A 15,131-nucleotide genomic window follows, 5' to 3' on the forward strand; every position below is an offset into this window, starting at 1 on the left:
TACAAACAGAAGGAGTCTCGGCCCATCTCTGCTTTCTATCAAGCTTTGGGTGAGAGCAGGGGGGAAACAACACTCTATATAAAAGCAAAATGGGAAACAGAACTAAAGATCCAAATACAAGAGGAGGAATGGTATCACATGTGTGAGACACAATGTACATCTACAAATTCATTAATATGGAGGGAGTTCTGCTGGAAAAAACCTAACTCGCTATTTTATAACACCAAAAATAAAATCTAGGCAACTCGCTATACAACAAAACTGCTGGAGACTGTGTGGGAGTGTGGAAGCAGACCATGCACACATCTTCTGGAACTGTACAAAAATGAGGACATACTGGCAAAATGTTAATTTAGTTGTAAAAAATGTTTTGGGATATGAAATCCCAAATACTTGTCCAGTGATGTACCTTGGCAACATTGAGAAGGTTGTAATGAAAGAAGATCTGTACTTGACTAAAGTATTACTTGCAGCCAGTAAGAAAGTGGTCACAAGAAACTGGCTCAATGTAAATATCCCAAAACAGAACCAGTGGTTGGAAATGTTATGGAAAAATTGACATACCTTTTGAGAGTCAAAGAGGATGTATTTGAAAAGAACTGGGAAAAATGGAACATTTATACGAGACGTGACACCAACTGAACAAATGCTGAATAGAATAGTGGACTGAATAGTGGAACAGCTCCAGACAGTTTGTTAGTGTTATTACTATTGTTATTTTATTTTGTTCCTTATTTGCAGTATTGTTTTGTCTATATGCATGTGAAAACTCAATAAAAATGTAAGTTACAAAAAAAAAAAAGGCTCCGTACCTTCTGGAAGGCCAGGGTGGATTCATCGCCGTACTGGTTACGGAAGTAATCGTACATCCCGAAGTCTGTCTGTCTGCCGAGTTGGTCTCTGGACTTGCAGTCTGGGATGCACTCGATCACGCCACACTGAGGAAAACAGGATCGCTTAATACCTAAATATGAAAATAAAGTTCTACATTTGCAAAGTTTTGATCCACCAAACAAGTGGTTCTGTTGGAGCTAACAGTCCCTTGGGAGGACCGTTTGGAAGGAAGCTTGCCAAGTACGAGGGACTGGTTAGCGAGTGTCGACAAGCCGGATGGAGAGCAAGGTGTTTCCCAATAGAGGTTGGAAGCAGGGGCTTTGTAGCCCGATCACTGTTTAGAGCCTTCAGCGTGTTAGGCATCGATGGAGTGAGAAGGAGAAGAGCCATCCACAATACCACCGAAGCGGCAGAGAAAGCCTCAAGATGGCTCTGGCTAAAGAGAGGAGATCCTTGGGGGCAGAGTAGCTAGATTTGCCAACTGGACACAAGCTGGGGTCTGATCAGCCTCAGCTGGGTCACCTGGAGGAGGGTGTATGATGTTGAAAGACCCGAAACACCCAATGATTCCAGGAACATCACTGAAGATGTGTCCAGTAGCATCAGATGTATTTGCACAGATGGCCATCAATGCTATGGATTATGATTTGTTAACCCGTGTCATTGTTGAGATAACGGGATGGAACGACATGGAATAAAAAGTCAAAACACACAAGTGATAAGAGGTGTTAAACATGTCTCTAGTTTGAGCCATTTAGGTATCTAAACTACTTTTTGGGAAATAAAAAACAATGTCAATTAATGACATTATTACACAAGCTTTTCATTGCCAGCATTTACTGTATTATAGAGATTATCTTTGGGTCAATCTTTACCGAGCAAAGAATGATTTTGACGGACATTTAATGTATTTTCACATTTGTTTTCACCTGCAAAAAAAAGTCTTTAATATTGTGTTCCGACTGTGTTAAGCCACAGCGGGTGGTGATGGTGCAGTAGATATGACACATGCCTTTGGTGTGGGAGACCCGGGTTCGATTCCCACTGTGATACATCAACCAACGTGTCCCTGAGCAAGACACTTAACCCCTAGTTGCTCCAGAGGTGTGCAACCTCCGATATAAAGCAATTGTAAGTCGCTTTGGATAAAAAAAAAAGTCAGCTAAATGACATGTAATGTAATGTAATGTAAAGCCATATATATATATATATATATATATCTTTATTTGTGCATATAAAATAAAAATTTAAAAATAAGTAATTTACAAAAACATAAGAAAATGCATAAAAAAACCTAAGGCCTGGAAGGAACCCACCTAACATTGAAATGAAAGACAGCTCTTCATCCTTGCCACCAATTACAAATGAACATACATATTTCATATAAGTTCTACAGATAAAAAAAAATTAATTCATTCATTCATTAAGGAAAGGATGGCCCAAATTACTAAAATAAGATCCAGGCTGTAAACAAATGTAGCTGTAGAGAGGAGGGATAGATAAGAGATAAGAAAATCCTTGGAGTCTTACCCCCGGTGCAGTGGCCACCACTCTGTAGGGGAAGACAAACAGATCCAGGCCTACCAGCTGGAAAATATTCTTAAAGAGTCCAATGATCTGCAGAGCGAGCATGTCCTGGAGACAGAGAAAAGCAGACGGGTCAAAAGAGAAGCCAAAGTCTCCTTTCTCTGAAATATCCCTTTGAATGAGTTCAGAGAGGTACCTGTCTGCAGTCGTCTCCCACTTTAAAGATGGCAGCCTGCCAGCAAATCCTGCGCGATCCGTCTGGGTTCTCCTCTCCGTCCTCCAGACAGTCCGTGGTAGAGCGGAGCCCCTCCCTCTCCAGTTCACTCACCCCGCAGCGCTTCACCTTAAACTTGGCCAGGTAGGGCGCCTTGGCAGCACTGGGACGACAGAGAACGCACTCCCATGAGATAAACACAATACGCAGTTTCTGCAGGTTTCACCGTCAAATTTAAGACTTTTTAAAGACCTTTTAAGACCATTATGAATGATATTTAAGACCTTCACAACATCAACTGAGGCCCTAAATACAATTGTTTCAGTATCGCTAAACCTGCACTTCCACAAAGCTGAGAATAAAATCTGTTTTATGTCTGTGGTACAATCCGCGCCAATAACACGAAAGCTGATTAGCGTTACATGGACGTAGGAAAATTAAGACCTGGTTGAAATTATTTAAGACCTAGAACACAATATTTTTTAAGACCCTGCGGAAACCCTGAAAATACACATAGATCCCTGATGTTTCAGAAGCAAAACTGCCTCCTTTACCTCTGCATGGGTGTTCCAGACTTGTAGTCGATGTCCAGCACTATGGCTTCAGGGTTACTTGGTAGGTAACAGCCTAGAAAACACCAAGAAAGAGACAACAGAAGGATGTGTTCAGAGACTCACATTGACGTTGCACTTTCTGTTTTATAGTGACAAATATTGACATTATTCACACTTAAAGGTGCTGTAGGTAGAATTGTGAAGATCCAGGACTTAGCCAAAATATTTGAACATCAACAACTTCTCAGCCCCTCCCCCCCTTTCTGCTAAAGCCCAAAACGGTCTCCTAAGCCCCTCCCCCCACAAGGGAGAATTAATGCGTGTGCCTGAGCAGTGATTAACACGCAGTTAGACACCCCCCCCCCGGCCCTGATTGGTGCATCTGAACAGGGAGAGGTGGATTTTTGCAAATCGTACTCCAGGCTGTAGGTGGTGCCAGAGGAGCCAGAGTTATTTTTAAATGACCTGCTTCATGTAGTTCTACTTGAACATAGGGTCAGTTTCGGCAAATATGACAGAAAGTTAGTTTTATAAGTCTTACCTACTGCACCTTTAATTTACTTCAATTACACGACGGACAAGGGCCCACAAAATTGTTGGGAATATCACAATACAAACAGAGACCACATGGAATAACCCTTTAATCTGCACAGAGAAAATATCTACCAAAAAGTGGATGGAAACAGGAATATGTATAACATATCTGTGATCACTAGAGAGACAATTTTAGAGCAGTGTGGTGTCTCTATCTGAATTCCCATGAATGTCTCTGTTAGGGGATAAATGTCTTATGCCACCGAGGTTTACTAAAGCAGACTTTGGTCGTTCAGAAACAGGTTTTATTGTAGCGTCCAGGCTCATTTTTATGTAATTGGAAGAGCTTCTTTTGAAGATATAATGGTCAGGCTCATTTTTACGTAAAAGGAAAACGAGTCAAATTTGGGATAATGTTCCAACATACTGTACATTTAGGATGAATCTAAGAGAGTGCTTGGGATATTAGTTAAAGGGTAACTACCGTTTTTTTTTCAACCTGGACCCTATTTTCCTATGTTTTTGTGTCTAAGTGAACTGATGGGAACAACAATCTTTGACATTGGTCCAGTATTAAGAGAGATCGCTGTAGTCAGCAGCAGCAAAACAAGCTACAATGTAAGTTAATGGAGCAATTGTCCAGCTTGTAATTACCTTCAGAAAAGTGCTCGGTTTGCCACTGACAGGCTCAGATTAATATTCTAAGTGTCCGACAACATTATGGAAAGGATGTCTAAGCAGGGCGACCTTTCTGTTAAAGAGTAAGATCCTTTTTTTTTTAAACATAAAACCATCCGCAAAATTGCGTTCGCTAAACCCACCAGACTCCATGTAAATAAACTGTTATTTTAGCATCGTAAAATACACTTCATTCAAAGTCGACAGAAACAAAATAAAACTTTGAAAAGCTGTTTTGGGTTGTCTTTCCACTTTTCCAACCATCACAACTCTAGTTTTGGTTGAAATAAACACATAGTTTACCGATTAACGTGAAAATACATTGGCTCTATACACGCTAAAAGTATTGTTTTTTTTAAATGGAGTCTGGTGGGATTAGCGCTAGCAACTGCACTAGAGCAGTTTCTGGTTAACAAAAAAGGTCTCAGAGGTTTATCGCTCTATTGTTGTTGTTCCCATCTGTCACAAAAACATAGGAAAATAGGGTTGAAAAAAAACGGTAGTTACCCTTTAACACAATATAAGAGAATATAAAGGTGTTTGGGTCGTTTTTGTTCATATAGATGTCCTTTAATGTGTTTTTCTGTCTTTCTATTTTCAAATATGTCTGAATTATTACGTCAGAAGAATGTGTCCAATAAAATACAAGTGTGTAATTTTGAATGTTGTATAACGTCAAGGTGTTGAGCTAAAAAAAAACAAAAAAACTAATTTTCACTGCAGCACAATTTACTGTCAGCTGTGTTTATTCATCCATTCAGACCTGCAGTGGAAATAGGCATGGGCCGGTTATTGGTTTCAAAACCACTAACATTTTCCAACATATCGTTCCTGCGTTATGAGCTGTTTTTTTATGAGTCGTCAAGGACAGAAAGTGCAATTTAGAAATCCGTCTCCCTGCCAGTGTGCAGTGTGTTTCAAAATAAAATACATTGTGTTCAATGAAAGAAAAGTATTTTTTAAGAATTTCTTTGGAGGCTTTTCCCTTTATTTGATAGTGACAGTAGATAGACAAGAAAGGTGGGAGAGAGATGGGGTTATGACACAAACCAAAGGGCCGCAGGTCGGACTCGAACCAGGGCCGCTGCAAAGGACTCAGCCTACATGGGGCGCACGCTCTTACTGGGTGAGCTAGAGGTTGCCCAGAAAAGTTGTTTTCTTACCCAGACATTTCAAAATAATACATTTTAAAGCTGTAATTGCAAGACCGTGAAAGCGTGATCTTTTTGTTGAAGGTTATCAAACCGCCAGAATCTTATATCGGCCCGTGCCTACATGGAAGAGAGCGTTACCTGACTGGACTTTGATATCCGACAGAGCTTTGAGACAGGCTCTTTTTCTCTCCTCTCCCTTTGGAACCGGCCTGGAAAATAAAGAGAAATCAGACTTTAAATTACACCAAAACATTCACTTGTTCGCTAATGATTTGATGATAAAAGTAATGGTGATGGATTTACTTAAGAATGGCGGACACGTTGGTGATCTTGTTGAAGAAGTCAAACTCTCTCTGGTAGAAGTCTTTGGCCGGACCCAACAGAGAACCGGTGATCTCCTCCACCATCTGCTCCAACAGCTCCCCGATGTCGGCTACACAGGTTAATGAGGCAGGAAGAAATGTGATCACATCAACTTCATTTGATTGAATTAGGCCTGAGAAGGGTTTTCCCATGAGGCAGACCATATAATTACACATTAAAAAGGAAAATATATTTCATCATTTTTAGTCTCGCATTGCCAGACCTTCCTCCACAGCGCTGCGGAGGAGGGTCTGGCTAGTCCACACAGCATTCCTGGATGGGAGAAAAACTTACTCTGGTTTATTGGCATTTCTTTAAACCAATCACAATCATCTTGGGCGGCGCCAAGCTCCGCATGGAGCAACGGAGCCGCTGAGAAAATAGCCTCAGGGAAGGAACTTGTTTTGGTGGAACGTGTTCGTTCAGAAGTTGTTTTAGTCGTGCAACAGAAAACTCAGATTGGACAGATAGTCTAGCTAGCTGTCTGGATTTACCCTGCAGAGATCGGAGGAGCAGTTAACCATAGTCCTCAGAAATCCACCGGAGGTTAGAACGCCAACGCAAAGAAAGAGGAAGGGGACGGACATCCGGCCGAAATGAAGGACATCCGGCGGAACATGAACAATCCCGGAAATCATTTTACAGTAGCCAGAAAAAATTTGAGTACAGATGAAAAAATATGAGTACATCTCATGTCATGTGTATACTAATGAAGAAATGGAATGACTGAATAAATAGTTGACTACTGAAAATGACAAGAAATAAAATGAGGCAAATGAGGACAGAGTTTGTAATGTACCACACATCAGCTGCATTAACCTGAGTGCTACTGAAGGAGGATTCAGATGATTTAAAGTGCTCATATTATGCTTTTTGGCTTTTTCCCTTTATTATTTATATACTTTGGGCTTTGTCATTGTGTAAACCTATAACAAAAAGATATATACCGGTAACACAATAAAGGAAAGGGAAAAATCCAAAAAGCATAATATGAGCACTTTAACACCACTGTTGCTCTCGCTCACAGTGGAAGCATTGGAGTTGACTGTGATTTAGTGAGTCTCTACTCACGGTCTTTCTGGTGTCCCTCCTCGTCCATGAAGATGTTAGTCTTCATGTTCCAGATGAACTGGTGGGCGAGCAGCTGAGACTTCTGAGCCGCCCACAGGATGTACTCTCTCACATAACCCATCTGAGCAGGACAGAGTGGCAGCGTTTATCACTACAGCTTCATAAATGACGATTAAATCATTATCAAAAGTTGCTAATTCACTTCCGTTAACTAAGCGTTAAAAGCTCTTGTTGTTCATGTTTACCTTGTCATAACGGAGAGCCTGAACAATCTGAGGAATGTAGAACAAGATGGCATCCTAAGAAGAGAAAAACAAAACAAATGTAATGTTAAGAGAGCTGTGATTGTGCGCCCAGATAGCTCAGTTGGTAGAGAGGGCGCCCATATATAGAGGTTTACTTCTCGACGCAGCGGGCCGCGGGTTTGACTCCGTCCTGCAGCCCTTTGCTGCATGTCATTCCCCCTCTCCCTCCCCCTTTCATGTCTTCGGCTGTCCTTTTAATAAAGGCCTAAAAATTAAAAAAAAAAGATCTTTAAAAAAGAAAGAAAAAGAGAGAGCTGTGATTACCTAGCGCACTATTATCAATATGTGTATAAGTGTACATGTACAGAATGTCTGTATCTATGCATATGTATATAAATTACATATATTCTTTTATATTATTATTTTTGATGTCTTTTCCTTCTCTCCTCATGTGTCAGGTAACAGACGCCATTGTATGCATGTTTAGTATGTACAATTGTATTTTCAATTTCTTTTAAACAAGAACCCCTTTGACTTTGCCTTTATTGACATGCCATCTCTCTATCTGACCTGTATTTTCCACATTTTGTACCACCTAAGCGGTTTCTGTACCATGTTTGAAAATAATAAAAACAAACTTGAATTAGAAAAAAGCAGAGCTGTGATTTTCCCAAAGTTGTATTTTCTTTACTGCAAAAATCCCACGAGACTTACTGGAGGAAAGGAGCGCAGCACTTTAACCCCGTACTGAGCGGTGAGAGGATGAGGAGGGTACATGCTGCTGAAGTAGGACAGACCAGTGGGCGGGTCTGCTGGAGCCCAGCACAGGATGTGGCTCAGCTCAGGAGAGTCGGCGTCAATAGTGTGCCACGTCACCAGGAACTAGGGGGTACAAAATAGGGCAAGAAAATATAATTTTTTTTATTAGGAATCATATTCAAAATGTCCAAAGCTCTGATCCTGAATATTGCAATGCATAATGTGTTTTCAATAATTAACATCTATTATTGACCCACTCTGAGCAAACTATGGACATTGGCGAAAGAAGGTCACTGGTAATGTATACTTTGTGTACGCTGGACAGTGTTTCCCCAAGGATTTTGGTGAGACTTTGGCTATATTAAACGTGTAATGTATGCGGACCGTTAGCGGAGCGTATGCCGCCCCCCCCCAAAACAATGATAGGGGAAACACTGCTGGATTTGTGATGTGTATGTGTAAAGCAATTATTTCTTCATGTTTATGTATGTTTGTGTGAGTATGCGTGTTTGGCTGTTGGGACTGTATTATATCCCTGTATTTGTTTAAAAAGTCAAAGCTCTTTATACTCAGTGATCTTACCTTGACGGCCTCAGGAACATCACTGACAGCTCCGGGGTCCAGTCGCACCAACCTGGTCACTTCAGCAACAATGGCGTCATTCTTAAATCTGGAAACCAAAGTTAGAAATAAACAAATTATCTACAGTCTGGCTGTTATTTTTCTTCTTCTTTCCTCCCCCCCAACTTAAGTCTTTATTGATATAAATAAATGAAAGAACAAAGTCACAAACACCAGCAAACAAAGCAAAAGGAAAATCTGCTTTGGGACTGCATTCACATTTTACAACCAACCTTTTACAACTGTATTTGTTTGGCAGTGGAGTTCAAATACCAACAATCTTAGCATTGCTTACTGCACCTTTAAGAAGTATTTGGGAAATGTATAACACAAACAGAGAGAGAGAGAGAGAGAGAGAGAGAGAGAGAGAGAGAGAGAGAGAGAGAGAGAGAGAGAGAGATAACCTGGTTGGTAACTGCATAGCTAGGTAGGGTGCGATACCCCAGGCCAGGTTGACGTTGTCCTTCCACTGTTTCTCCGTCAGACTGATGTATTTGGACCTCCAGTTGGCGATGCTGGTTTCCACCGACTGCTCCGTGGCGATTGCCAGTTCCTGAGTGGAGAGGGGGTTGTACCAAGTCGTCAAGCGCTCGATCTCACTGGCCTGGAGAGACAAGAGAGGACACGGAGGGAAAGAGAAGAGCATGAAGATAAAGAGCCGTAGGTTCTAAACTAGAAAATGACAATTCATTATTTTAGCCCTCACCAGTAAAGCCAGCAACAGAGTCCTGCGTTTCATGTAGTATTTGTGGAGCTGCGTTCCTCTGTTGCTCTTCTTGGACAATCCTATGACGTAAAGAAGAGACAGTCAAACCGTGTGTCAGATTAGGTTTTTAAGCGTTTCTCCATCCGTGTTCTTGTGTGCATTTGTGTTCTCAATGAAATTGGGAAATATCATTGGTTACAGCCCAGGAACTGTCTGAAAGAAGATTCATCTTATATAATTTGGCCCCCTGACAAAACGAATATTTAATTAAAAAAACTCTTCCCTCCCCCCCCTCAACCCCTTACCAGTCACAAAAGAACGGAACAAAAACAGAATTAATACATTTCACTGTATTTACTCAACATATTTGCTGTAATTGTTTTAGTTTTTTTTTAAATAATGCTTGTCTGAGATTCTTTGGTTTTAACATTGTTCCACACACTGACTCCTTCCACTGTGACATGCTGACTTTAAGCAGTACCTGATTTCTTGGATGTGGTGGACATGCCACTAGACAGCGGGTAGGTGTTGATCCATCCCTGGCCGCTCTGCTGGGAGCGAGCACTGGAGTCCATGTTGCTCCTGAGGTCGGCGGCGTTCATCACCGACAGACTGTTCAGGGACGGGTCCTGATTATCTGCTCACATAACAAAAAGATTTAGCGTGACCAAGACACGAGCACAAACAAACTCATATAGGAAATCCTGAACAAGAGAAAGCACAGGTTGAAGTTTCTTGTTATGATGTATAAACAGCGAAAAACATCCACAATATGATCGATGGTGAGGGAGATTTGGAAGAGCGAATGAGCTGCGTGAGTCAGTCCTCTGCTTGTTGTGATGGTCATGCATTTTGAAAGCAGGGACAACCAGCGGCATTTACATGGAGGTAGAGGTTGCACTTGAACCACTGATACTGGGTCAGATATTATTTTGTCTTGTTAATGCACAGCGGGGCTGAAGGTAGATTAATCTGATCCAGGACCAGCGATTAGAGGACTCGTCTACCTGAAGCGCTGCGATGTGAATGAGAATGTCTTTTCTCAGGGGCGTCGAGAATGAAGAGGAGAAGATTTTCTGGATTGGAACAAGTTTTTTAACTTGTAGTTTCTTCTTTTGATACCACGTTGACCAATCGAGGAGAAAGGCAGACGGGTGGGGCTGACATGATGAATAATCATGCATCTTAATGCAGCGGACAAATTTGCGCTTTTCCTCACAGCTGCTTAACATTAAGGATAGAACAAAACAGACTGATTGCAAAAGTATAAGGAGTAAGATAAAAGTAGGAGCAAGAGTGATCAAATAAAGAGGATAAAAAAAGCCATAAAAAAACATAAAAAGGCTGGGTTTGTAACATAGATAGATACCAGGATCTATCTGCAGCAACGTGAGGACAAACAGCGGCAAATTTGACACGCGTAATAGCATGCCCCTGCTGCAGTGCAGTCCGAGCTCCACCGCTTTAGGCTTACTTAAGATAGAAAGAGGAGAAGTGCTGGACACGATAAGCGATCCAAATATCCCGGCAGAGAGCGTGCTCGGGGCTGGGATAGTACCAAGCTCACCAGGTGGGACCAAGTGGCACGCTGCCAAGTATTTCTTGTCGGACAGGATGCTGGCGTAGAAACGGATTACGATGCTGATGTCCTCGCGGAGTTGCTTGTCACCTTGGGTGGGGAACTTTGGAGCGATGCTGGAGAGATGGACAGTGAAGAGTTAGAGCATCAATAGTTGGGTTTTATTTTGTGTTTATTGTGTTGTGTTGTTTATTATGGGTTTACAGTGGCGATTTTAGACCCTTTTTAGGGGGGCTCAAGCCCCCTAAATTTCATCTCAGCCCCCCTAAAACATATAATAATAAAAATCAATTTTAGTGCATCAAGTTAGAGTTCGCAAACTTGTCTGTTAGTGACAGAGGACAAACAATTATAGGTTCAAAGAAACAGGTTTAATATCCATTTTTTATTTTTATTTATTTATTTATTATTATCATTATCAATCCATTTGATTCTGGTAGTCCATAAAGGGACTGTCGTAGTTTTTATACTGTTATAATAATAAATATTAACTAACACGCTCCCAATGACAATGCTAACGTGGTGATGTTAAGCAGGGGTAATGTTAACCTCGTTCACAATCTTAGTTTAGCGTGGTAGCATGCTAATATTTGTTAGTCAGCTTACTTACTACTTTCTATCGTTTGTTCCTTTGGTTTGTTTTGAAAAAAAACTAGCAATAGGCCCTTGGATATTTTTTTCTCACTTTTGTCTGATATTACATAGACGAAATTATTGTAATCGAAAAAACATTACATAAATTAATTTATTGTCGAGTCCTAACCCTAACCCAACCCAACCCTGCATGAAAATGTTTGTTGCACCCTTAGATTTGTGTGTGTGTGTGTGTGTGTGTGTGTGTGCGTGTGCGTGTGCGTGTACCTGAAGTAATCAAAGGCTGTAGAGTAGATTTTCTCTCTGAGCACATTTCTAACAGTTGAATTTGTGAGGACGTCAGAGTGGAGCAGAGCTAGACCCAGAGTCAGCAGCCTGAAGCACAGAGAAATACATAAAACACATCTGCATCGCAAAATTCTACACTTCTTTTTCATTTCCTTAAAAACCAAGCTGATTGTGAAGACCCCTAAAAGGGTAAACCGACATTAAATGACAGGTAAGTAAGCATAGGGATCATAAAACATACCATACATTATCTTTAAGCCGTGTGTGTGTGTGTGTGTGTGTGTGTGTGTGTGTGTGTGTGTGTGTGTGTGTGTGTGTACCTGAAACGAGGTCCAATGGCAGCGACGTGTCGGTTGAGGCTACTCTTAGCCCCCCCGACGTTGAGAGACATCGAGCGTTGAAGCAAACTGCCGAAGATCTCCACTTGATCTGCGCTGGAATACTTTGCTATCTCAAACCTCTGGACTAGAAACTGGAGGGGGAAAAGGCAGACACGTGAGGCGATAACGGAAATGGAGAAGATTGAGTACGTTTACATGCACACTAATATTCAGAATATGACGATATGCTGAATTAGATACAGGTCATGTAAACAGCATATTCCGTTTGGATATAAAATAAGGCCTTAATCCGAATTTAGCATTTTTGAATTGAAGACGTGGGATATTCCGGTATTATTCTGTATACAGCGCATTCCGAATGTGTCTCAATCAGGGTTTTTACTGCAGTTTGTGACAGTTTACGGCCTCTTGCCTATTTATGGCTTACGGTCAGATTTGTGCGTTGCTATGGTTGTTGGACACAAACCAACCAGCCGACAGTTTGCAGGGCTGCGGCAAGGATGCATGCCTAAAATGGTCATAAGGAGAAACACAGCTACTTTTTAACATAACAAAAGACTTGGATATCAACTGGATTTTGGAACGGTGACCTTTTCAAGAAGGCGGTTGAAGGAATGAAAAAGAGGATGTGTGTTTGCACAGTCCAACAAGTCCACCAGCGGTAGAGGTCTTTAAAAAAAAATCTTTCTTTGCACAGCTGCATGTAAACGGGAATATAACAGCGGAATATTCTCTTTCATTAGCCATGTAAACAGCTAAGTCGGAATATTGTCTTTTTTGAAATAAGGGCAAAAACTGGAATATTATGTGCATGTAAACGTAGTCATTCATAAGAGCAAGTAGTTTCCTCTGACCTCGATCCATATTTGGTGAGGGATAACATCTGGAGGGCAGGGGACAGGCTGACTTTCCTCTGATGCAGCCAGAGGATCAGCCTCCACCTGAGCGTCTGAGAACAAGCCCATCTTAAGCTCCACAGTCATCTGCCACGCTCCCGCCATCTCTCGCATAAACTAAGCAGCCAAGAGAGGAGATTTATAGTATAGATACAATACAAATGCACCGACAATACAAGGAATCCAAAACTAAAATGATAAACCCATCTATGTTACCGGTACTTCCACTCCAACACGAGCTGCCAGCAGCCACTCCCAGCAAGCAATAGCCGTTTCCATGCCGTGCGCTGTAAACATCTTGAGAGGAGACCAGCAGAGGTGGTGCAGGAGCTGAGGGTCGCAGTCTGAAAACCAGCCAAGAGAAAAAACAACGGCAATCAAACAACAAATCAAGAGAACTGCATGTGGTAGCCAGGGCTTTAAATTAAAGTGCTCATAATATGCTCATTTTCAGTTTCATAATTGTATTTAGAGGTTGTACCAGAATAGGTTTACATGTTTTATTTTCAGAAAACACCATATTGTTGTTGTACTGCACATTGCTGCAGCTCCTCTTTTCACCCTGTGTGTTGAGCTCTCTGTTTTAGCTACAGAGTGAGACCTCTCACTGCTGTAACATCTTTGTTGGGAGTCGCACATGCTCAGTACCTAGGTAAGGACTACTAGCCAGTCAGAAGCAGAGTATGAGGGTGTGCCCTGACAGTACCTAGGTAAGGACTACTAGCCAGTCAGAAGCAGAGTATGAGGGCGTGCCCTGACAGTAGCTGGGTAAGGACTACTAGCCAGTCAGAAGCAGAGTATGAGGGTGTGCCATGCTAGCAGCTAGGCGAGCATTATAACGTGTGTTCCAAAGTGACCACGTTTGTCTCTGAAGTAAAGGCTGGACTACAATAGAGCTGTTTGGAGCAGTTTGTGAACAGTGTTTTCTGTTGGAGATGGTAAGTCCCTTTGGGGTGGACTTTGGGCTTTTTCATTTTGTAAACCTATAACATGCACAAAAAAGATATATAACACAATAAAGGAAAGGGGAAAAGCCAAACAACATAATATGAGAACTTTAACTTTTTGGATCACCAGCCAACATGGCTAGTAGATTTTTAAAGTTACCGGCCAATCAGATTTTCCACTAGCCAAATTTTCCTTGTTTTCTTCTTTTCCCTTCCTTTTTCATCTTCAGTGTCCACTGTGTCTGCAGCCTTCCTCTTTTACTCTTCTGGTTTCTTAACTCCCGAAAAATATCTCCACATTTTTTGTTGTTTATTTTTTCCTAACTAACTTTACTACTTAACCCTTGTGTTGACTTCGGGTGAAATTGGCCCGTTTTTAATTTTTGTTTTATATCAGAAAATATGGGACGTAGAAATAAGCGCTGAAAATTTGTAGAAGAATTCATTCATCACCAGCCAAAAGCCAAAGTTCATTTTTACACGCGTTTGGCGGGTGTGAATTTAAAGTCCTGTTGGTAGCACAGAAAAGCACAGAGAAAGAGTGAAACCTTTGGAGCTGATGAGCAATGCGGCCAGTTTGAACATGGACTCGGTGAAAGCTTCCGGCTGCGTAGAGTCTAAAGCCTCCCCCATCTCCTTGACCATCATCCGGCTCAGATCGCAATGTCCTCGAACTGCCTGAGTGAAGTGGATCATACCCGATACCTACAGACAAATATAGAAAAGATGTGAGCAGGAGAGGCACACGTATAAAAGTGCTTTTATCTATTAAGCAGAGTTTCAGTTCAGTTCAGAGAGCTTTACTGTCCCTCAAGGGGACATTTGATCTGCAGTTGGCGGCACAAAAAAACAACTAAACTATTTAATCCTCCTTTGGGTTTCTTTCAACAAATTGTCCAAACAAAATAACGTGGATGGTTCCATACAATGTTCTTTAGTGTAAAATAACTGATCAGTTCAATACTTTCAATTAATTTGGGTATTTTATTAGATTTTATAGCATTTGAAAAAAAGAAGGTTGAAAAAAGTGACAAAAATGCTTCAAAAACGTGGGAAAAAAAATAAGAAAAACTTTTTTTAAAAATTGACAGACATCAGAAAAAATGACAAACTTGATAAAAAAAAAAAAAAAACACATTAAAAAAAAGAAGAAAAAAATCGACAAAGACATCGCAAAAAGTGACAAAAAAACCTAGGAAAAAAAAAAGCTTCAAAAAACCCACAAA

General features: G+C 41.1%; 1 protein-coding gene across 2 annotated transcripts in view; it reads right to left on the reverse strand.

Moving 5' to 3' along the window:
• Positions 1 to 15,131, reverse strand: part of pi4kaa (phosphatidylinositol 4-kinase, catalytic, alpha a) — a 51,569-nt gene that overhangs the window by 6,445 nt on the left and 29,993 nt on the right. Inside the window, exons 31-49 of one of the 2 annotated variants that reach the window (XM_031301219.2) lie at positions 14,454 to 14,610; positions 13,175 to 13,302; positions 12,917 to 13,075; positions 12,042 to 12,193; positions 11,701 to 11,808; positions 10,828 to 10,955; positions 9,742 to 9,897; positions 9,261 to 9,340; positions 8,959 to 9,158; positions 8,516 to 8,603; positions 7,889 to 8,056; positions 7,175 to 7,228; positions 6,930 to 7,050; positions 5,799 to 5,928; positions 5,634 to 5,704; positions 3,130 to 3,202; positions 2,558 to 2,738; positions 2,365 to 2,469; positions 813 to 938 (exon numbers count right to left, since the gene is read on the reverse strand). In XM_031301219.2, the coding sequence (XP_031157079.1) occupies positions 813 to 938; positions 2,365 to 2,469; positions 2,558 to 2,738; positions 3,130 to 3,202; positions 5,634 to 5,704; positions 5,799 to 5,928; positions 6,930 to 7,050; positions 7,175 to 7,228; positions 7,889 to 8,056; positions 8,516 to 8,603; positions 8,959 to 9,158; positions 9,261 to 9,340; positions 9,742 to 9,897; positions 10,828 to 10,955; positions 11,701 to 11,808; positions 12,042 to 12,193; positions 12,917 to 13,075; positions 13,175 to 13,302; positions 14,454 to 14,610 (2,385 nt within the window). Of the gene's footprint in view, positions 1 to 812; positions 939 to 2,364; positions 2,470 to 2,557; positions 2,739 to 3,129; positions 3,203 to 5,633; positions 5,705 to 5,798; positions 5,929 to 6,929; positions 7,051 to 7,174; positions 7,229 to 7,888; positions 8,057 to 8,515; positions 8,604 to 8,958; positions 9,159 to 9,260; positions 9,341 to 9,741; positions 9,898 to 10,734; positions 10,956 to 11,700; positions 11,809 to 12,041; positions 12,194 to 12,916; positions 13,076 to 13,174; positions 13,303 to 14,453; positions 14,611 to 15,131 lie in introns of both variants that reach the window. The other variant, XM_035991812.1, reaches the window with a different exon arrangement.

The sequence above is a fragment of the Sander lucioperca genome, chromosome 14, assembly GCF_008315115.2.
Source record: "Sander lucioperca isolate FBNREF2018 chromosome 14, SLUC_FBN_1.2, whole genome shotgun sequence".
In the NCBI taxonomy this organism is placed as follows: Eukaryota; Metazoa; Chordata; class Actinopteri; order Perciformes; family Percidae; genus Sander; species Sander lucioperca.